This window comes from Stegostoma tigrinum, chromosome 28 (assembly GCF_030684315.1).
Source record: "Stegostoma tigrinum isolate sSteTig4 chromosome 28, sSteTig4.hap1, whole genome shotgun sequence".
Taxonomy (NCBI): domain Eukaryota; kingdom Metazoa; phylum Chordata; class Chondrichthyes; order Orectolobiformes; family Stegostomatidae; genus Stegostoma; species Stegostoma tigrinum.
In genome coordinates this window covers 32,454,943-32,476,199 of record NC_081381.1, presented here as the reverse complement: position 1 = coordinate 32,476,199, position 21,257 = coordinate 32,454,943, and the positions used below count along the sequence as shown (strand labels likewise).

Below are 21,257 nucleotides of genomic sequence, written 5' to 3'. Positions count from 1 at the left end.
AGAGGAAGCAGGATTAGAGTTGGAGATGGAGCTGAGATAGCGACAGTGACAGCAGCAATTGTGCAGACGAAAGGGATGGGTAAAAGTCAGCCTGGGCGAACCAGTAGTTGCTAATAGAGACCACTGGTAGCTGACAATCGGATGGTTGTGGTATCAGACCCATGGGTGACAAAGCCTGGTGCGTGAGGGTTGGGATAGGGACATAGGAGAAGGTGCTCAGGCCCCAGAATTACTGAAATTGATTTTGAGTCCTGAAGGCTGCAGGGTCCCCAAGAGGAAAATGAGATGCTGTTCTTCCAGCTTGCAAGCTGAAATTTCCAAATGGGAAACATATTTAACTAACCCACTGGAGTTTTTGAAGAAGTGATGGAATGTGTCAATGAGGATAATGCTGTTGTGGTGAACATGATCTCCCAGAGTTTGTTTGAGACAGTGCCATGCAACAGACTTGAGAGACAATTATAGCCCACGGACTTGCAGGGTGGTATTGCTAATTTGATGTCAACTAATACAAGATCAGTGCAATGTTATGTTTTGTATCCATTAGGAAGTATATTGAAATGTCCAAATTAAATTCATAACTGCTTGATACAAGACAAATCTTTAAATGACTTGCACCACATAAGAACCTAAAAAACTCCCATTTTGATTTACAATTCTTGTAAATTTTGGTTAATACGGATATTAACTAATACCATCAACATTCTTCCAGGCGAGTCTAAAAAGGTTTGTCTATACTAGTTTTGTTGATTGTATTAACATCTCTATTGTAGATTGTGTTATCTGCGTTTTCAGCGTACCAATGTATTTGTACTGTGAAACTCAGATTAGAATCAGGAATTATTTATATTACATTCTAAATTGAAAACATCAATCTCAAGTGAATTAGTACCATTAAATAAAGGAAACAGTTAACGAAATTGGCATTGGACAGTACTAAACCTACACATTATTTTTGCGGATAACGCAGTGTGAAGCTGGATGAATACAGCTGGCCCAGCAGCTTCAGAGGAGCAGGAAAGTTTGACGTTTTGGGTGGCGAACCTTCTTCAGAAATTTTCTTTCCTGCTTCTCTGATGCTGCTTGGCCTACTGCGTTCATCCAGCTTCACATCGTGTTTTCTCAGATTCTCCAGCATCGGCAGTTCCTACTATCTCCGTAGCAAATTATTTTTGCAATTTATTTATTGAAGACCTGGGATATTCCATTCCTTGATCAACAAAATTTGGCATAAAGAGGCAGCCAGGTGAAGCAAGTGAAGATAGTACTCTGCCTAGGTAGGTTGAGAGCTTGTTCGTGTATTTAGCATTCTTTGATGCAAAGGAACAAGGGGGAAAGGAGACACAGATTTGGTGCATTTGAGCAAATTGAGGAGGGTATCCAGGAGCTCTTATCTGCACCTATTGCAACAAAAGTTTCATTTAGAGGTTATATTACCCCAAAGATGTTTGTGCCTGACCTGAGGCTATTCCCTAGTACTACACGTGTACTGTTCCTCGAGATGAAGGTCACTAAAGCACTTATCTTTTACGTATGTTCACTCTTCCTGTAGGCTGGAATTTTAGGAATTCAGTGTTTTACCTGTATCCAGCGATCATGGCGATTCAGTTCTTCAGAACAAACTGTCAGTTTGCACTCTGCCTTCTCCACCAGAGCTCGGAATTCCTTCAGGAATTTTGCATTATTGCTTACACTAGGCAAAAAGAAATGAGATTCTAGAGAGGGGAGAAGCTGAGTTAAATCAACACTTAATTGACCTCACTTCAGCAAAGACAAGCTAATTCTCTGAAACCACTTTTCATAATTTAATCCTTTCAGCCCTGGAATCTATGCTCTATCCCCTCCAAAGCCGCTATATCTTTCCTAGAGCTAATTCTACAATTATTTATTTAATTATTCAATTATTTAATTGAAGAAGAGAACTTCAACCTTTTGTATTCAACTCTTGTGATCAAGACGAACCTTCCTTAAATCTTTTAAATGTCTTTGTGGCTTTTCAGTACCTTTTTGTGGTTTCTTTACATGGATCTCCTAAAATCCAATTTCACAAATCCTAGCCCCTCTCCATTTAGAAAACACTCAGCTCTATCTTTCTTTGGTTCAAGGTGGAATGCTTTTCCCATTCACTTGATCTAACAATTTTCTTTTCTACTTCCATTTATGCTCACTGTGTCAGTTAAGTTAGTTTGGTCAGCATATTTAGCTATAAGGCTTGCTATTCCTTCTTTCAAGTCTTTGATAAATCTATTGAAAAACTGAGGCCCAAGTCAGATCCTTGAACATAGAATATAGAAGAGTACAGCACAGTACAGGTCCTTCAGCCCACGATATTGTGCCGACCTATTATCCTGCTAAGATCAATCTACCCTGCATGCCCTACATTTTACTATCCTCCATGTGCCTATCCAAGAGTCGCTCAAAAGTCTCTAAAATATCTGAAGGGTATCATTAGTCACTTCCAGCCGATTGGAGCACATACCAACTAGTTTAACTGTCTTTTACTTCTTAACCAATTCTTTAGATTTATTTATCAATTCCCCCCAATTCCATGCACTATGTTTTGCTATAATTTCTTGTTCAGTAACATCTTTAGATATTCCATGACATAACACGTTAAAACCTCCCTTTATGTTTCAATTAGTATAGTTCAATGAAAGTTTACAAATCTACTGTATCCTGCAAATGATCAAGCACTCTCCCTGATGACAGATTAAAATAATGGCTCCATGACAGACATTTGACTAAGTGGTCTATAGTGCAGAGGAATCTAGATCCAGGCAGAGGAATGATCAATTTAATAAATCTGCTGCAAAGTGAGTCATTATATTCAGATATTTGGTGTATCAGGTCTCTCTGGTGAGGATTACACCTCGTCACAGTTTGCTCCATAACTGCCCTAATGACAATCCAGCCAACTGAAAGCAAACTCAACATAGTTTCATTGACCAAACTTGGCGAACCTGCAGCTGGCAACTTCAGTGACTGTTTATTGAAGCAACCAACTGTAATTTAGCCACGTTTGATCTTGAGAACCACTGCAATTGCTGAAGGAACTTGATGTTCAATCCATGAGGAAAACCAGTTGCATCTTTATGAGGCAGTCTCATACCTGCACACAAACACTTCCTGAGGAGCCTGAGTGTTGGGCATCATTATCCATGGAGCCAAACGAAATACGACGTGTTCAGTGAAAATGGGAGCATGTCCTTCAATCTAGAAAAATGTGTTAAAACATTATACATTTACAGAAACCTGTGTTGATATTTCGCTTTCCAGAATTGTATGTTCCCCTTCAGTTCATTTAATACAATTTTGTAAAACAAAATCTTCTATTTCCTTGGCCAAGTTTCCTGGCTTGTTGAACTGCTACATGTGTAATCCTGGTTAGGAGCCAGTGGGAGGGGGCTTATCTTTGTAGTGGATTCGTAACTGATGGATTTTCACCTCCTTTACTCTTACTTTTATCTTGAAATTCAGATCAAGAGGAGGAGTATTCTGTACATACCCTTGCATCCAGTTAGAATGCCTGGAGATGCAAATGAAATCACTACCCTAATGCTTTAGTTGCTATGAAAAATCTATGCATTAAAAGTTTACTTTTAATCCTAATGGAAGTCCCACTAGCTGAGAATTGGCTTGAGATCAGCCTTCCAAATGGTGCTGAATTGCTTCCCAGATCTTTAGTAAGTGCAACAAATAACAGAAAATTGCAGTAACCCTTTCAAGACTCTCCTGGGGTAGCAAGGTGCCATCCCAACTTTCCAATGGGTAACATTCCTCAATCCCAAAATTATTCAGAAAATATGTCAACCACAGGCTGATTCCCTGTAGACCGCTATCACTAGAAAAATTAATATTGTCTGTATCGGTCAAAGTCATTATTGCCTTGAATTTCTTTACAATTGGATCCTTACAAGTAGCACCATGATCTTTGTTTGCCAGGGAACTCCGTAAAATTGATATCTTTCTCGACAAACCCAAACAAAGAGATATCATTGTCTCATTCTATAGATGATTAGAATTCCCACAGATGGATAGATCTGTTAACTGAACACGTGCCACTCAAACTACCACATGATAATGATCCTCACTCTCTCAATTTGATGTATCGGAAAGGCTTTCATCATTACCAGCTTACAACTACCACTCATTGCCAATCTTCTTATTTTTCATGTGAATGTCCACTACAAGGAAGATTGCGTTGATGAGGGCTGTCTGCAGTTACGGTTTTAGATTCCATCAAAGTTTCTCCAGATAGAGGAATCTATAGAGTAATGATGCTTGCATCATAAGAACAGGAAATGCAGTATGGTAGACAATGGACATCTTTCAAGTCCTTTTTAGTTTCCTGGATAAAGCTCTGCAGTATATCCCCGTAAGAGTTCAATAATGATTATAGCAAGATGCATACATCACAGTATCCTGGTAATGAGTGAGGCTTCCTGCTTTTGGAAGCTGAAAGACAACCACATAAAGAGAGAGTGTGGAAGGGCATCCTTTCTCACAGGATAATGAGGTTGCACTGGAAGGAGGCAATGCAACAATATCCAGAGACAGGAGGATATAATGGTCAGCTCAGTCTCTTCAATAAAGTGCAGTTATCTCAACCTATAAAGTCATTTCACTCCTCCACTTCTGCCCCCACACCATTACAAATCACCACAATGTCAAAGAACTGTTGCCAACTTATTTTATAGGACAGAAGTTAATATTTCACTGTTATTGTTCAAAATCTTCAAAAGTTAGAAGAGTGCACAAGGACAGAACTCCACATGGCAAGAAATAACTTGCATTGATGCAACTGCCATTTACAATCCTGACACATCCAAAATCATTTTATAGCAAATTAATTTTTTTAAAGTGCTGTCATTGTTGTAATATAGATAAAATGCGTCCACTAATTTTCGCATAATTCAATCCCATAAAGAGATAAATAGACCAAATAATTTCACCAAAGATTCTTAGGCAGCACCTTCCAACCCCATGGCCATTTCCACCCATAAGGACCTGGGCAGCAGCCACATGAGAACACCACCACCTGCAAATTCCCCTCCAAGCTACTCAACATGCTGACTTGGAAATATGTCACTGTTGCTGGGTCAAAATCCTGGAATACTCTTCCTCCCTGTTGTGGGTCTACCTATGGTACTAAGCTGCAACAGGTCAAGAAAGCAGCTCACAACCACCTTCAAGAACAAACTAGCCTGGGAGTCCACAACTTTGACTCCAGACCCTATGAAGTCTTCTGGCTTCAGGTTAAATGTGAGCAAGGAAACCTCCTGGTGATTACCACAAACTGACCTCCCTCAGCCAAGGAATCAGTGCTCCATGTCAAACAAAATTTGGAGGAAGCACAGAGGGTGGTTGTGTACATAAAGTACCTTCGGCGGTGGATTTCAATATCTGGCTGCGAGACGGCCGGTGAAGGAACCAATGAGAATAAACATACCTAACGTCCTCTTTACCAATCTGCAGGCTGCAGATGCATCTGTCCATGACAGTTTCGATGAATGTAAATATCACACAGTCCTTGTGGGGACAAAGCCTCGCCTTCACACTGAGAATACCTATATCATGTTGAGTGACACTATCACCATGCTAAATAGGGCAGACTTCTAACAGATCTAGCAACTCAATACTTGGCATCCATGAGGTACTGTAGGCCACCAACAACACTAGAAATGTACTCTGTCACAGTCTGCAACCCCACGTCTTGACATATCCCTCACTCAACCATTACTAATAAGCCAGGGCATCAACCCTGGTTCAACGGAGAGTATAGTGATTGTAATGAAGTCAGCTAGATAGACCTCATGGAATATGAGCTCCCTGATTGGGGCTGGTTAATCTGGTCCGATTAGGGAGGTCTGGCTGACAGATTAAAACAAGAGTATCAGACTTCCTGTTCACTTTGAAAGCTGGCTCTGAGAGAGCTGGATCGGTGTCAACATGTAAATAAAGGGTGATTTGATAATGGGATACCAGTGTCTGTGGAGTTATTTCAGAGAGTGCAGGAGGGCATGCCAGGGAGAGCATCAGGTATACCTAAAAATGAGGTGTCTGCCTGGTGAAGATACAAAACCAGGCTATTTGTAAGACAAACAGCATTAGTAGCAAGTGATAGAAAGAGCTGAGCGATCTCACAACTAACAGATCAGATCAAAGTTCTGCAGTCCTGCCACATCCAGTTGTGAACAGTGGTGGACAATTAAACAACTTGCCAGAGCGGGAGGCTCCACAATATTCGCAAAGATGGAACAGCCTAACACATCAGTGCAAAAGATAAGACTGGAGCACTCATAGCAATCTTCAGCCACAAGTGCAGAGTGGATGATCCATCTCAGTCCCTTCCAGTGGTTCCCAGCATTGCAGATACCAGTCTTCAACCAATTCAATTCACTCCACCTGATATCAAGAAAGGGTTGGAGGAAATGGATACTGTAAAGGCTATGGACTCTGACAACAGGCCTGCAATAGTACTGAAGACTTGTGGTCTAGAACTTGCCACTCTCCTACCCAAGTTCTTTCAGTACAGCTATAACACTGGCATTTACCAAACAATGGGGAAAATTACCCCGTACATCCTATATGCAAAAAGCAGGGCAAATCCATCCTGGCCAATTACCACCCCATCAGTTTACTCTTGAACATTAGTAAAGTGATGGAAGGTGTCAGCCACAGTGCCATCAAGCAGCACATACTCAGCTATAACCTACTCAGTAACACACAGTTTGGATTCCACCAGGGCTGCACAGCTCCTGAATTTCAGAGGAGAGCTGCAATTGACAGTCCTTGATATCAAACCACTGTAGCATCAAGGAGCCAGACCAAAACTAGAATCAATGGGTATCAGGGGCAAACTTTCCGCTAGTTGGAGTTATGTTAGCACATAGGAAAATGGTGGTGGCTGTTGGAAGTCAGTCATTTCAGTTGCAGGACATCCCTGCAGGAGTTCCTCAGTATCATGGACCCATTCATCTTCAGCTGTTTTATCAATGACTTTCCCTCCATCATAAGGTCAGAAGAGGGTGTTCACTGATGAATGCTCAATGTTTAGCACTATTCGGAACCCAAAAAGTGGAAAGTAATACTCACACCAGGCAATACCTATTTTCAGTAAGAGACAGTCTAACCACTGTCCCTCAACATTCAAAGGTGTTACCATCACTGAGCCATCATTATCAACAAACATCTCTGAGGTTACCATTGACTAGAAACTCAACTGGAATTGCTAGGAATACTGCAGTGAGTAAGTCATGTCTTGAGTCCTGAAAAACCTGTCCACCGTCGTCAAGGCACAAGTCAGGAGTGTGATGAAATACTCTCCACTTGCCTGGATGAGTGCAGCTCCAAAAACACTAAAGAAGCTTGCCACCATCTAGAACAAAGCAGCCTGCATGATTGATAGCAACCTATTGTTGTATTAAGGAACCAGAAAAAAACTGGAATCAATGGTTATTAGGAGGCAAGATCTCCACTGGGTAGGGTTACACCTGGCACGTAGGAAGATATTGGAAGTTAGTCATCTCAATTGGGTTCATGTCCTGGGCTCAATCATTGTCGGCTGCTTCACCAATGACTTTCCCGCCATCATAAGGTCATATCCACAAGCATCCACTCCCTTCACCACCAGCATTCAGCAGTTACAGTGTGCATTATCTACAAGATACACTGCAGAAATTCAACAACAATACTTAGACAGTACCTTCTAAGACAATCTGCAAGCTCCCATCCAAACCACTCACCATCCTGACTTGGAAATATATCGCTATGCCTTTCCTGCAACCAAGTCAAAATTCTGGAATTCCCTCCCTGAGAGAATTGTGAGTCAACCAACAACATATGGACAAGAAGGCAGCTCACCAGCATCTTCTCAAGGGAAACTAGGGATGAGCAATATATGTTAGCCAGCAATGCCCACTGCCCACTAGGAAATAAAAAGAAAACAGCTTTAGTAATATCGTTAGAGCACTAAAAAAATGTATAGGGCACACCAAGCACTCCTACCCTTCAAATAGTTTCTTGGGATCGTTTACATCCACACAAGGGAGTGGGTGGAGTCTTTAGGGCATTATCCAAAAATGTCACCACTAAAATTACTGCACTGAACTTCAATGAATTATCACCACGTATGTGCACTTTTGCTAATTACACTGCCTCTATACCCAAGAAACTTTCATTCCAAAGTAGCTTTTCCTGACATTAATACAAAATGGCAAACGAACTTCGAGATAAAATGTCTTATATACTATGCACAGTGGAAAAGTGGAGTGAGCTGAAGTTAGAAACATATGAGCACTTCACTGCAGGCATGTCTGACAAGACATCTCTCACAATGGCTGGCCAGAACCAAATTAGATGAAGGAGAAACAAAATACAGAAATGACTGCAAAAGCTCAGCAGGTCCAAAGGAACTTCTGCAGTTCCTATGGACAGAAAGCAAAATTAAAATTTTGGGTCCACTGACCCTCCTTCCAAACTGTATGTTGTTTGACTTTGTATGACTTTGGAATTCTGTGCCTCAGAGGCGAGGTCATTCAATCTTTTTAGGGCTTACAGATTCTTGCTAGGAAATGGAATTGTGGGTCATTAGGAAGGATGGGAATACGGAATGTGGAACACAAACATGTCCACTATAATCTCATTGAATGGCAGAACGGGGTTGAAACACTAAATAGCCTACTGCTGCTCCTAACCCATATTTAGTTGTGAGACAATGAAGCTAGAATCTTGCAGTCTGCGTTAGATACAATGGCTTTAACCTACATGTGCATCCAACTGCACCATTCACAGATTACACCTGGGATTGGGTACAAATTTTACCATTGGTTCAAGCAGGCTGAGGTTGAAGGTCACCAAACTTATAATCTTCTCATCTGGAAACTTCAGCCCCTCGACAAAGAAATGATATTCATTGCTCCCTTTAGTATAATCCATAACAGCTGACAGCTTCTCTCTACCCAGGACTTTAGTCATATTCACTGTAGTGCGCAAAAAGAAACAATGATACAAAAATAATTGAGCAATGTCGTGTATTAGAGCCTTTGTAAATCAAGCTGAAAACAAAATCAGAATATAAAACATGTGGAAAGTTGGTAATGACATCCAAAGTTTTCCTTCTATATTTTGTTTGAGGAAATTGAAAAACCAGAATGAATGACCTACGTTCATAATTCAGAACTGCACCAAGCTTGTTGGAGAATATTAGGTGAGACAAATCAGGAAGCAAAAATGATGTGTTGCCAAAATTGAGAGTTTAAAATCTGTAAATTGACGGTGAGAAATGAAAAAAACATTCATGAAAACCTACACCTGCTGGAGAATATCAAACAATAGGCTTGGGACTTTCCATTGCTGCTGGGCATGGCTGGGGGTGTTGGCATCATTTGAAGATTGTTCCCACTGTGCATCACCACATCCTGCTCCCTGAAGAATGCAGCATAAAAGGGAAGGTGGAAGTTGTGTAACAGGAACATGACCACCTTCAATTAAAGGCCTTGAAAGGACTATGGGCACTGGGAGGACAGAAGGGGAACTTACAATGTCCAGTCCTGAACAGTCTGGTGCACAATAGCTCGGTACAAAATGGGCAGAAGTTACATGTGTTCTAATTCCTAAAAATTTCAGGGCCTGGGGAATCTTGCATTGTATCGTGTGCTTTATGCGAAATTTTGCCTTTCGCCACTTTTGTGCCATTAGGGCTGCTAGCCTTCTGAGGTGCTACCTATTTGCTTCTGCAGAGCAATGGCAGAGTCTATTATGGCTGCCTTTGGCATGCTTTACAGGCAGTTCCATTGTTACACATGGTGCCACTAATTGGGCAGTTAACTTGCCTCTTAATGCCCATCAGGGCATTCACTTTTCAAGTTAGTGCCATGAGTGACACAGTTGTAGCAATGAGATCAGAGCCTGGAAATAACCCAGGAGTCAGAATCCCAAAGTGAGCATCAGATCCACAGACTCACATAGATCATGACGAAAGACTTGTACTTTATCTTTATCAGAAGCGGAAATGTGCAGCTGGAGTTTGTAGCCGGGCAGCATAGAGTCAGGTCCTTCAGTTCTTAGGATCATATGAGACATATCTCCAAGGTCTGCAAGAAGAAATATCCAAACATGATAGTAAGTAATGGAAGTTAGTACATTCTTAGAATGTTCAATGAGCAAAAAAGCCAGAAATTTCTACTTTGCTTGATTTGTTTCTATCACCTCACAAGAAAGTGATCTTTTATTAATTTAGCAGTCATATTCCTACTTTATGCACACGCAAAAATTCACTTCTGAGCGCACTTGTGATGCAGCCAGTGTTTTCTCAACATATCTCTTGTCACCTTCAAATACTGGAACTGTATCATCGTATCTGTCAGATTCAGCTGATCCGGTCTCTTCCTTGTCACAGTTTACAAGAAGAATAGCTCCATGTCCTTTAGGACCCCACATCCAAGAACCCTCATAAAGAAGAGACATTTTAAAAAAACTTACATTTATACAGTGTCTATAACATAGAAGAGAAACATCTTGAGTCATTTCACAAAATCAAACAGTAAGACAGAAGGAGGCGACATTAGGAGGGATAACCAAAAGCTTATTCAGAATGATGCATTTTTAAGCAGATCTTGGAACATCCCCAATTCAGTATGCAAAGTAAGGTAAAGGTAAAGTCACCATAGCCCACTCTCACATTAGAGACAGAGGTGGGGTCTCACGGCAAATCTAGCAAGAGGGTCACTACGCCTCAGGCGAGGGGTGAAGTTCAGAACGTGAGACACTCTGCAACACAAATCAACCACACAGACAAACAAGCTAACCCCAGTTTGCAACATATGTGGACACAATAGCAGCACTTTCGATTTGATTACTGATGCTGCAATGCAGAGAAAGAGAAAGCTACAAAAGAGCATTCAAGCATTGCAGCATTGAAGGAGCATCAGTTAAAGTGGCATCAGCTTTGAGGTGCATGGTCAGTAGCAGAAAATGAAGATTAAGGGCTAAGAAGAAAATATTTCTGGGGACTGTGTGTAGGAAGCCCCAAAAGAAGACTCTAGCTATCTGAAGGATAGTCATTCATTCCGTATACACAACTTGCACCAGTTCAAGAACTGCCAGACAGTCTAGAAATTGTTCAATTATTTCATAAGAGTGATCAAAACAAGTATTCCCAACAATGACAGAAAGTGCTAGAGAAACTCAGCGGTCTTGCCACATCTGTACTGAGAGAAATGAAGATAACATATTGAGCCCAATGATTTTTCTCTGTGTTCCCTATGCTAACCTGTACAAATGATACAGTCAGATCCTGTCACAAGGGATTGTGCTCATATTGAAGAACAGTTGATGTAAAGATCAGGATACTTTCACATCATAATAATTTGGAACAGCTTGTCTCTTACAATGTTTTAACATTGTGTTCTTTCCACATAAAGCAAATAGTAACAAATAACTAGTGGCAGAGAACATCCCTTCATGGCTTCATGTATTCCTAGTTCTGTATTCTCTTCCAGTTCTCCAAGGCTTCGATATCTCGATATTCCTCCAATTGTGGCTGCATACACAACACCAGAATTGTTCCTTCCATTATTGACAACTGTGCCTTCAACTGTCCAGGCTATAAACTCTAGAATCCTGCCTCTTTGACCAAGATTTTAGCCATCTGTCCTCATAGCTCCTTGCATCACAGTGTTACATCTTGACTGAGAATACTGTGAAGCACTGACGGATGATTTACCACATTAAAAGGCAGTAAGATACAAATTATTAATCTTGTTTCCTGATGTTCTTTAACTCTTACATCAAAATTCCTGTAAGCAAAGGGGAGATTCCCATTGAATTCAATACAACTAAATTATCGAGCATAAACTGCAGGTTTTTGTTCAGTTACCTTATTTGCGTTATTCTTCTCAACTTTGCCATCACGATCTGCATCCACATCCAGGGATATGACTATTAAAGATGGGATACAGAGAATAATCATCAACAGGGGACAGTGAGTTAATTGTCATGAGAAAAAATAAACATTTGGGAATCGCTCCATGAAAATGGAGGCAATTGCTTTTGTGTTCTCCACATAAGTAATCGCAGTTAATGGGTATGCGTGCTCATACTGCAAGAGCAAAGAACATCCTTTGGAAACAGGAGCGCACTGTGAATTGTTCGTTATACGAATCTTGCTTTTGCAGAGGGCTACCCAAAGACAAATCAGTACCTGGAAATGAATGGACTAGTCATACTCAGGGTCTAGGCCTGAAACGTCAGCTTTTGTGCTCCTGAGATGCTGCTTGGCCTGCTGCGTTCATCCAGCTCTACACTTTGTTATCTCGGATTCTCCAGCATCTGCAGTTCCCAATATCTCTAGTCATATTCATCTACTGCTTTGAAATAAACAGAATGTGTCACACCAGTTATGTCGCATTCACAAGTTAGTTACTGGTTTCTCCTTCTGGGTAGTGACCGGCATGCCCAGAGCAGAAACAGGAGAATGGCTGGTGTGTTACTCTGCCACTAGTCATTAAATCTATTTTTTGCAGCTTTTATCTGCAGACTTTGTGAGGGAGAGTTGATATTCATCTCCAGTAACAACTGCCTGCCAGAAGTTCAAAGATTATTTTGATACATTTTCTGGTAAAGACAGTCAAAACTCTGCCTCCTTGGGGGCATGCTGGCATAGCAGTTATGTTATTAGATCAAGGCCCAGGCAGAAGATTCAGAGACCTGAATTCAAATCCCACTGCAGGAACTCAGTAATTTCACAATCAGTTTTAAATAAAGCTGCGATAAAAGCCAGTGTGGTATCAGATGTGAGTTTGCTTCCAACAGGGTGTTTTACCTAATTAAAAACCGAGTGAACTGCAGATGCTGTAAATCAGAAACAAAAATGGAACTTGCTGGAAATGCTCAGCAGGAGGAGAGAAATCAGAGTTAACATTTCAGGTCAAGTGATCTGTCCTCAGGTGTTTTGCCAGATGCAGAAACACCTATGTTTTCTCCTGTAACATGAGAAACTGGGCCTGGATGCTGTTGTATTAGTAAATTCAACAGACATTTATTAAAGCCAACTACTATGTATAAATATTACATTCCTCAGCTAAACAAGTGACTGGACTAATATTAAGCTATTTGATTGTATAGAGCAAAATGCTGCCATACACTATCATGCTTAATCTGAGATAAGGTACAGTACGGAATGTCTGTGCACACATGTCACATACTATGATAACAATGATGATGTCACAAGCATGTCTCTTAAAGGGTTTACTCACATATTGAGACATAAATCAACAGTATCTGGGATGGTGCCCAATCTATTGGATTTTTGTAATTTGGCAAGTTCACTAAAGTCCTTTAGGGAAGGGAATCTGCTGTCTTTACCAAGTTTGGTCTACATGCAACTCCAAACCTGCACAAATATGATTAATCTTGAACTTTCCTTTGAAATATTTTCAATAGCATATACAGGTGACTCATAAATGGTTATGCCATCAATATCTACACTCTTAGAACAACCACACAGAAATTTGCAATTTTCAAGCTGTTGCAAGTTCTTCTCCACCTTTGTGCCATATCCCTGTCCCATCTATGTCTTCCTCTTGCTGTTTTGCCCTGTATTCTTGTAACATGATCCAGTCTCAAAATACTCAAGCAATCTGGCTGGTATTCAACTGACCAAATGCAGCTTTATAGCTGCAGCAGGTTTCAGCCAGAATTGGCTTTTAAAAAAGGTTTTGCTGTACTTTTTGTGCATCCCAGCATAATATTCTCACAGCTAACTCAGGTTTACATTAAACACCATCCCACTGAACAATCCATCCACAGCATTTTGTGCAAGTACCTCACGGCACTTCAGCATAATAAAATTCATTTCCCACTGATGTAAAAACAGTGCAGCTCATATCTTGCAATTACTAGAAATGTTTAACTAAAGCGTTAGTCACTTACAAATAGCAGTGAGCTGGAAAATTATCTTGTCAATTGGTTTATCCAGTTTGTCTCCATAAAAGATAACAGAAACCTACAGGGAGAATTCAGACATCAGATTGGGAACATTTTGGATCAGACAGTCATCACACACTGTGCCTAAATTCCCTTGCAACTGATAATAAAAACAAAGAACTGTGGATGCTAGAAATCTGAAACAAGAATCAGAAAATGTTGGATAAATTCAGCAGGTCTGACAGCATTTGTAGAGAGAAAGCAGAGTAAACATTTCAAGTCCAGTGACTTTTCATCAGAACAGTTCCAACTGTCTTTCTCCCTACTGATACTCCAGCATTTTTTTGTTTTTGTTCTCTTCCTAATGAAGTCAATTGAAGAATGGCAAACAGACCATTAAATTACAGGTCAGTTCATCTTACTGCTGTTGTGCCTGATCCAACAGAACCATAACTTAAGATGAAGTTGGTGGACATTTCTAAGAGTTATCATGAACTTTAAAGCATAGATTAAAACGCGACCAGTTTAACGGTTCATGGTTAGTGGCTTCTCTCATGTATAAACTTATGTTCCAGGAAAAGACAGTGAAGCAGTGGCAGGGCTTACCGTTAGGCTGACTAATTTTCTAATATACTGCTGTGAATAAGCTTCTTCCAAGGCCATAACAATCTTTATACAAACTAACAGTGTGATTAGTTGCAAATGATGGGCTTCAAGGCGCTCACACGTACGATGGGGCAGGGGGTGCAGCAGGGGCGGGGTTGAGAAGGGTTGCAGTAGTATGGATGTCACTGTCAACACACCTCTACCCCGATTAAATCCAGTTGGGAACATTCATGAATGGCCTTCCTGTCCCTGTGCCAAATGGGACACTTCATAGATAATTAATTCAAATGTAAGGACCTCATCGGTTGATATTTACTCTGCAGTGTGCAGGAGATTTGCCACACAGGAAGCCTAAAAAGCAAATCATACTATGTTAGCAGGCTGTCACTCCACACTCATGTCAACCCAAACTTTTTCTTTACTTCCTAACTGCTTCCTCAATTTTCCATCTCTCCCTTTTCACCTGGCTCATCCCCATCTGTCACATATTCTGTGCAGCAGAAATGATATTAAATTTATCCCATTATGCCATCCATTGACAGGAAAGACAATGTACCTTTCTTTTAATTTAAGCAGTTACAGACAATTACATTTCAAATCTGAATCTTCTTTGTGCAGAAAACACTAATCTGAATAAGGCATGCCTGCAGAGGTACAGCAATCTTACCTTGTGATCATCAACACGTTTGCTTATTTCTTCCATTGTGACCACAAGCAAAGTCCCATTGTTCAGGGTCCACCTTGCTGCCTGATCAGCTGCAACAGTCATATTATGTACATCTAAAATGGAACATTTCACACCAGGACTGGAGCGCACTTCAAAGAACTGGGAGCCCAGAGGTGCCGGCCTGGGGAAAGAGAAAATATTTTAAGTCCAGATAGTTGATCACTCAATTCAAAACAGGATGTAATTGTTTTCAAAATAGGGTTTAAACTGGCATTGATGTTCATCCATTAACTCAGTTCAAGGAATCTTTAACCTCTTCCTCATGAGATTAGTCCGCATTTTACAAATGTTCCAAATCGGCACAAGATGGGCATCATTTTTGATTTGAGACCGAAAGGGTAAATATTCACTTGCTATGATGCATTAAAAGAAGCATCTTAACTTGTAGAAGTACAATGCTGGACTCGGTTCCCAGCCCAGATTGCCTCTGCTCAGAGATTCTTACAGTCAGCAGCAATAGGAATTGTAAGGCAGCTCTCAGAAGATCACGGCTGATATGAAAAGGCACTATTTGATTGAGGCAGGGTAACAACATTTAAACCACGGACAACTCAAAAACCAGGCATCAGGACAGATGTCCAACTTTATTAAAGGAACTGATTTTCACATAATCTTAAAAAGGAGGAAAGAGAGACAAAGAGATTTGAAGAATGCATTCTGGGCCTTAGCAGCTACATAGAGGTGCATAGGATCGAGGAGATAGTGGTCAGAGTTGGAGGAATGAAAAATCCTTGGAGGATTGTCGGATTGATTACAGTGATGGAAGGGGGCAAGCCCTCTGATGTATTTCAACATAGGCTCGCTGAGGCCTTAACTTTGCTGCATGTGGCTTTGTGTTTGAAAGCACTGCACATTTCTGTTACGATTATGCATGAATATGCTTGTTGGCATTTCCAAGGGATGTTGTGCTGCTTGTTTCTGGTAGTTGCATCTTCACAATACAAAGGATCATTGGATAGTGGCAGGTAGAGGCCAGAGTACAGATTCCTCAGGAACACCATTTCACACAGCCCATTCATCAGACTACATTCTCTTCATCTCTATTCTCTATGCCACAACCAATTGCCAACGTATGTCAGAAAGTTACGCAATTTATGCGTTTCCATTTATAAAATGTTCCTGATCTTCTCATCTAGATGGTTTGCATACATGTGTTGCTGATTTTGTTATGCAGGCATGTTGCAACATAATGCTGCACATAAGGTACCACTTATAACATCCTTTAGGATGTTGCTATCACATGTTGCATTTATTTTTGATAGATAATACACATATGAGTAAAATAATACTTATATATCTTACATTGAAAATGTCAACATAACACTATGTTGTCAATTTTAAACATTTATGCTTCTTCCTGTTCGGTGTTTTTCTGGTCGTGCCTAAGATATTTTTAATTGGATTTTCCATTAAAGTCTTAAAATATAGAAAAGGTGTGTGTGTGTGTGCGTGTGTGTGTGTGCATGTGTGTGTGTGTGTGTGTGTGTGTGCGTGTGTGTGTGTCTGTGTGTGTGTATCTATGTGTGTATGTGTGTGAGAGAGAGAGAGAGCTCTTACAGGTAAGGGTCACCACACCTCAGATGAGGGGTGAGGTTGAGGAGGTGGGACCTTCATGGTGACCTCAGCTGGTAAGGGAATTTAAACTGAACTAAAGGCAGTCTGGAGAGGCCTGGCCGTATGAGCAGGGCATCGGGTTATGTTGTCCTGCCCAATGCAGAGGATTTTAAAGCCTATCTAGCTAAGTGACCACAGCAAAATTCAGCAGATCAGAGGTGTAGCATATCCCTCTGCAATCTTCAAGCTATCTAGTTCTGTATATGCCACTCATCCTGCTTGTTAAAACTTTTTTACGCTCATCTCTTTGTTTTTTGGCAGTAGCCAAAATAATTTAGAAATATGAGGTGGGATTTTTTGCCTCTTTTCTTCTTTTCTTTTTAAATGGAAGAACATTGCTGAGAGGACACGAAGCTCATGGCTGCCTTAAATGTGAACTTGTATTTCCATTCCAACAGTTCTTTCGTACTACACAACTGTGAGAGGAAGGCAAACCACCCCCACAATGGGTCTTAGGAGCTTTTCTTCAAAGGGCAGTTAAAGGAGAGTCTAAACAATTTTAAGGTGGAGGTAGGTAGATCCTTAGTGGGTGACTGGTCACCAGTGATAGGCAGGAATGTGGAATAATCAGGTCAAAGCTTTTGAGAAGATTTGTAGCTCGGGTTGTGGATGAGGTTGTAGCCTTGGCCGCCGAGCCATATGTTTGATCGCAGATGTTTCATCATCCTGCTAGGTAACATCGTCAGTGCGCCTCCGGTGAAGCACTGATGTTCTGTCCTGCTTGTTATTTATATGCGTCGGCTTGCCGGGGTGGTTGGCATCACTTCCAATTCTGTTTTTCAGTGGTTTGTCCAGTTCAGTGTGTTTGTTGATGGAGTTCCAGGTGGTTCCAGGCCTCCAGGAATTCCCTGGCACATCTCTGTTTGGCTTGTGCTATTACGGATGTGTTGTTCCAGCTAAATTTGTGTCCTTCTATTTCCAAGTGTTTTGAGACCAGTGAGAATTGGTCATGTCTCAGTTGGCTGGTTGGTGTTCGTGTATCCTTAATGTCAGTTTTCTTCCAGTTTGGCCTATATAATGTTTCTCACAGTCCTTGTATGGTATTTTGTATATTATGTTAGTTTTATTGATAATGGGTATGGGATCCTTTACATTCATCAGTAGCTATCGCAGGGTAGTTGTTGGTTGTGGGCTACACTGATACCTAGGGGTCTGAGTAGTCTTGTAGTCATTTCTGATATGTCTCTGATATATGGTAGAGTGACTAGTGTGTCTGGCTGTGTTGTATCTTCTTGTTTTGGTCTGATTGCAGGAACGGTAATGCAAAGGTTAGAACGGACAGCGGTCCCCACTATACAACCCAAACTCTGGTTTCAACTGGAACGCCATCAACAAACACATTGAACTATACCCGATACACAAACCACTGAAAAACAAAACTGGAATTGATGCCAACCACCCCAGCGAACCGAGGTATATAAGTAACAAACAGGACAGAACATCAATGCTTCACCAGAGGCGCACTGATGATGTTATCCAGCAGGGTGACAAAACATCTGCAATCAAATACACTGGCTTGGCAAGCAAGTCTACAACTTCAATCATCAGATCAGCTATGACCAAAGAGCTGGGTGCCCCACAAATTCATGTACTCTTAAACATGTATCTCATTATTGTGCCAATCAACACGTATGATACTGTTTTAAACCATGTTAATTATGGTAATTTTTACATGTGCATATTTGGGTGTCTTTAGGACAGGTACAGCAACAATTTTGGATTGCAAAAAAGGAGAAAGGATTCACATTTCTGCTCTAATGACAAGTCAGTATCTGCCATCCTTACGGAGAGGCTTGGCCAGTGATTGGGGCTTCATCGGATGAAGACCCAGCTGCCAATTATGTATCAATTAAAATCAGGAAGAGAGATAAGGCCAGAATTCAAAGAATGCAGATGCCTTGGAGGAGTATTTTGGGACTTGAGGAGTTTACAAAAGTTCGGAGGGGTGAGGCTACAAAAAAGATTGGAAAACATGAATGAGAATTTTTAAATGAGATTTTGCAGCACTCGAGTCAATTTAGATCAATTAATACAGGGGTGATCAGTGAACAAATGTGGTCAAGTTAGGGTAGAGATGTTGGAGGTTTGAATAAGCTATCATTTATAAAGGTGTAAAACAGGTAACTAGCAGGGAAAGGGCATTGGAATAGTCATGTTTAAACATGAGTAAATGCGTCAGCAGTACATGATGAACAAAACTTTTACATGATTGGCAAGAGACAACTGGTCGCTCTGCTTTTGAAATGTTCAGTCTGCACTATGAATCATGCCAAAATTCAACCTCAAGTAGCAGTTCAAGGACATAAATAAACCAAGTGAGGAGGGAAAAGGAGACCACAAGTGGGAGTGCTACCCATGTTCAGGTGCCTTAGAGTTCAGAATTCAGAAGCCTAGTATTCGCATAATGATGTTTGAGGAGCAGCAAACATACATACAAGGGTCAACTAATTTACTAAAAGAAAAATCAAATCAGTTTTACAACTTACTTGTAAATGTCGATGTTGAGCACAGTTCCCACCACATAAATTATCTGGTTGGGTTTCCCACATTCCAGGCGTATGGTCCTTTGCTTGGACATAATGAAGATTTAACTTCTACAAAGGAATAGTGAGTGTTTCAGCTCATACAGAAGTTTATCTACAGATATCACTGCCCTGCTAACTTAACAGTCCTCTTAATGAGAAAAACCCATTATTTACTACAAACAGTTGCTCTCCTCATCTCTCAATATTTCATATTCATCTGCAAACTAAACAGTTTAGGATTTTATTCTTAAAACAAATCATTTTATCTGGCTATCAGGATAAAGAACACTGTTCCTATAATAGTTACACATGTCCTTTGACTTCTTTGTAGAAAACCTTTCTAATAAGAATGAAACTAACCTGTTTATCAAGGGCTTCCTATGGCATTGTTGATTTGTTCACCAAGCCAGTAAATTGGTTTGCAGATGTTTCATCACCACACTAGGTAGCATCATCAATGCACTTCTGATGAAGTATTGCTGGTCTGTCCCACTTGTTATTCATGTGGTTCGGTTTGATGTGACGTTTGGCTTCATTTCCAGTTGTGTTTCGCAGTGGTTAGTATTTGGGGTCTATTTCCACATGTTTGTTAATGGAGTTCCGGGTTGAGTACCAGGCTTCTAGGAATTCCTGTGCATATCTTTGGTTGGCTTGTCCTAGGATGGTTATAGTGTTCCAGTCGATTGGTGGCCTTCTTTGCGTAAGAGTATGGAAACGTATTGGTCGACTGAAGAAGGCCACCAATTCGAATAGGACAATGTAATCATCCTATGTCAAGCCAAACAGAGACATGCACGGGGATTCTTAGAGGCCTGGTACTCAACCTGGAACTCCATCAACAAACATGTGGAAATAGACCCCATATACCAACCACTGCAAAGCAGAAACAGAAATGAGGCCAACCACACATCAAACTGGACCGCGTTAATAACAAGCGGGACAGACCAACAATGCATCATCAGAGGCGCACCGATGATGTTAACAAGTATGATGACCAAACATCTGCAAACCAACCTACCCGCTCAGCAAACAAATCAATAGACCCTTCCAAAAACTAAGCTACAAGTCTTCTCAAAAACTTTTACGCACTTCCTACTATTGAAATCCTCTATTCTTCATTTAAATCCATCGACATTTCATCTGATTTAGGAAAAATACTACTGAATAAACAACTTTATTACGGCACACAGAGTTAGTGATATTTTCTGATCTCTTTAGATTTTAGATGAGTCTCAGTTTTTCAGTCCCTTACTTGATATTCACAACAACTGTCGTTCTGATTTGTCTCAACTTGTTTAAGTACAGAGCTGCAAATACCTGAGAGAATCTCTCATTTTCTCTGTGCTCACATTTGCAAGTTCCCGTTAGAGAAAGAGAGTCATTGTCTCAATCAGTCATAGACTTTAGAAAAATAACCCTTTAACAAGATCCTGACATTCCTGAATCTCTGTTGATTACAATTGATTTAGAGAACAAAATGGATTTACCTCTGTGACTATGGACAGCTGCTTCTCAAGACTTCTCAGGGACTGTCACTAAGCATAAAGTACACTAAGACCAACAAGTATCAACACGTGATTGGCTAATCAGGTATTTGGAGTCATTTCAGAAAAGAAAGCTGCAGAGCCAACGCCCTGTACTTTTTCAAAATTGTCGAAATCAAAGGTCAGAGGGCATACCTGGGTACAAAGACTACGTGAACATTTCAGATGCACAGTCCTTCATCAGAACTCTGTATGTTTTGATTTTGTTTTAGGTTTGCAGCTTTACACATTCATTGTACTTTGATGGATCAGAAAGATTGTTCAAGGCCAGCTCGGGCAACTAAACAATTAAGCTATAACAATGACAATTACTAT

General features: G+C 40.6%; 1 protein-coding gene across 1 annotated transcript in view; it reads right to left on the bottom strand.

The window, feature by feature from the left end:
* padi2 (peptidyl arginine deiminase, type II) overlaps positions 1–20,963 on the bottom strand; it is a 36,712-nt gene extending 15,749 nt beyond the window's left edge. The window contains exons 1-10 of the mRNA XM_048561550.2: positions 20,886–20,963; positions 19,360–19,467; positions 15,200–15,380; positions 13,933–14,005; positions 11,879–11,940; positions 10,332–10,449; positions 9,966–10,094; positions 8,824–8,981; positions 3,110–3,213; positions 1,582–1,693 (exon numbers count right to left, since the gene is read on the bottom strand). Of these exons, the coding sequence (XP_048417507.1) occupies positions 1,582–1,693; positions 3,110–3,213; positions 8,824–8,981; positions 9,966–10,094; positions 10,332–10,449; positions 11,879–11,940; positions 13,933–14,005; positions 15,200–15,380; positions 19,360–19,451 (1,029 nt within the window). The 5' untranslated portion in view covers positions 19,452–19,467; positions 20,886–20,963. The remainder of the gene's footprint in view (positions 1–1,581; positions 1,694–3,109; positions 3,214–8,823; positions 8,982–9,965; positions 10,095–10,331; positions 10,450–11,878; positions 11,941–13,932; positions 14,006–15,199; positions 15,381–19,359; positions 19,468–20,885) is intronic.
* Between the last annotated feature and the right edge of the window lie 294 nt (positions 20,964–21,257).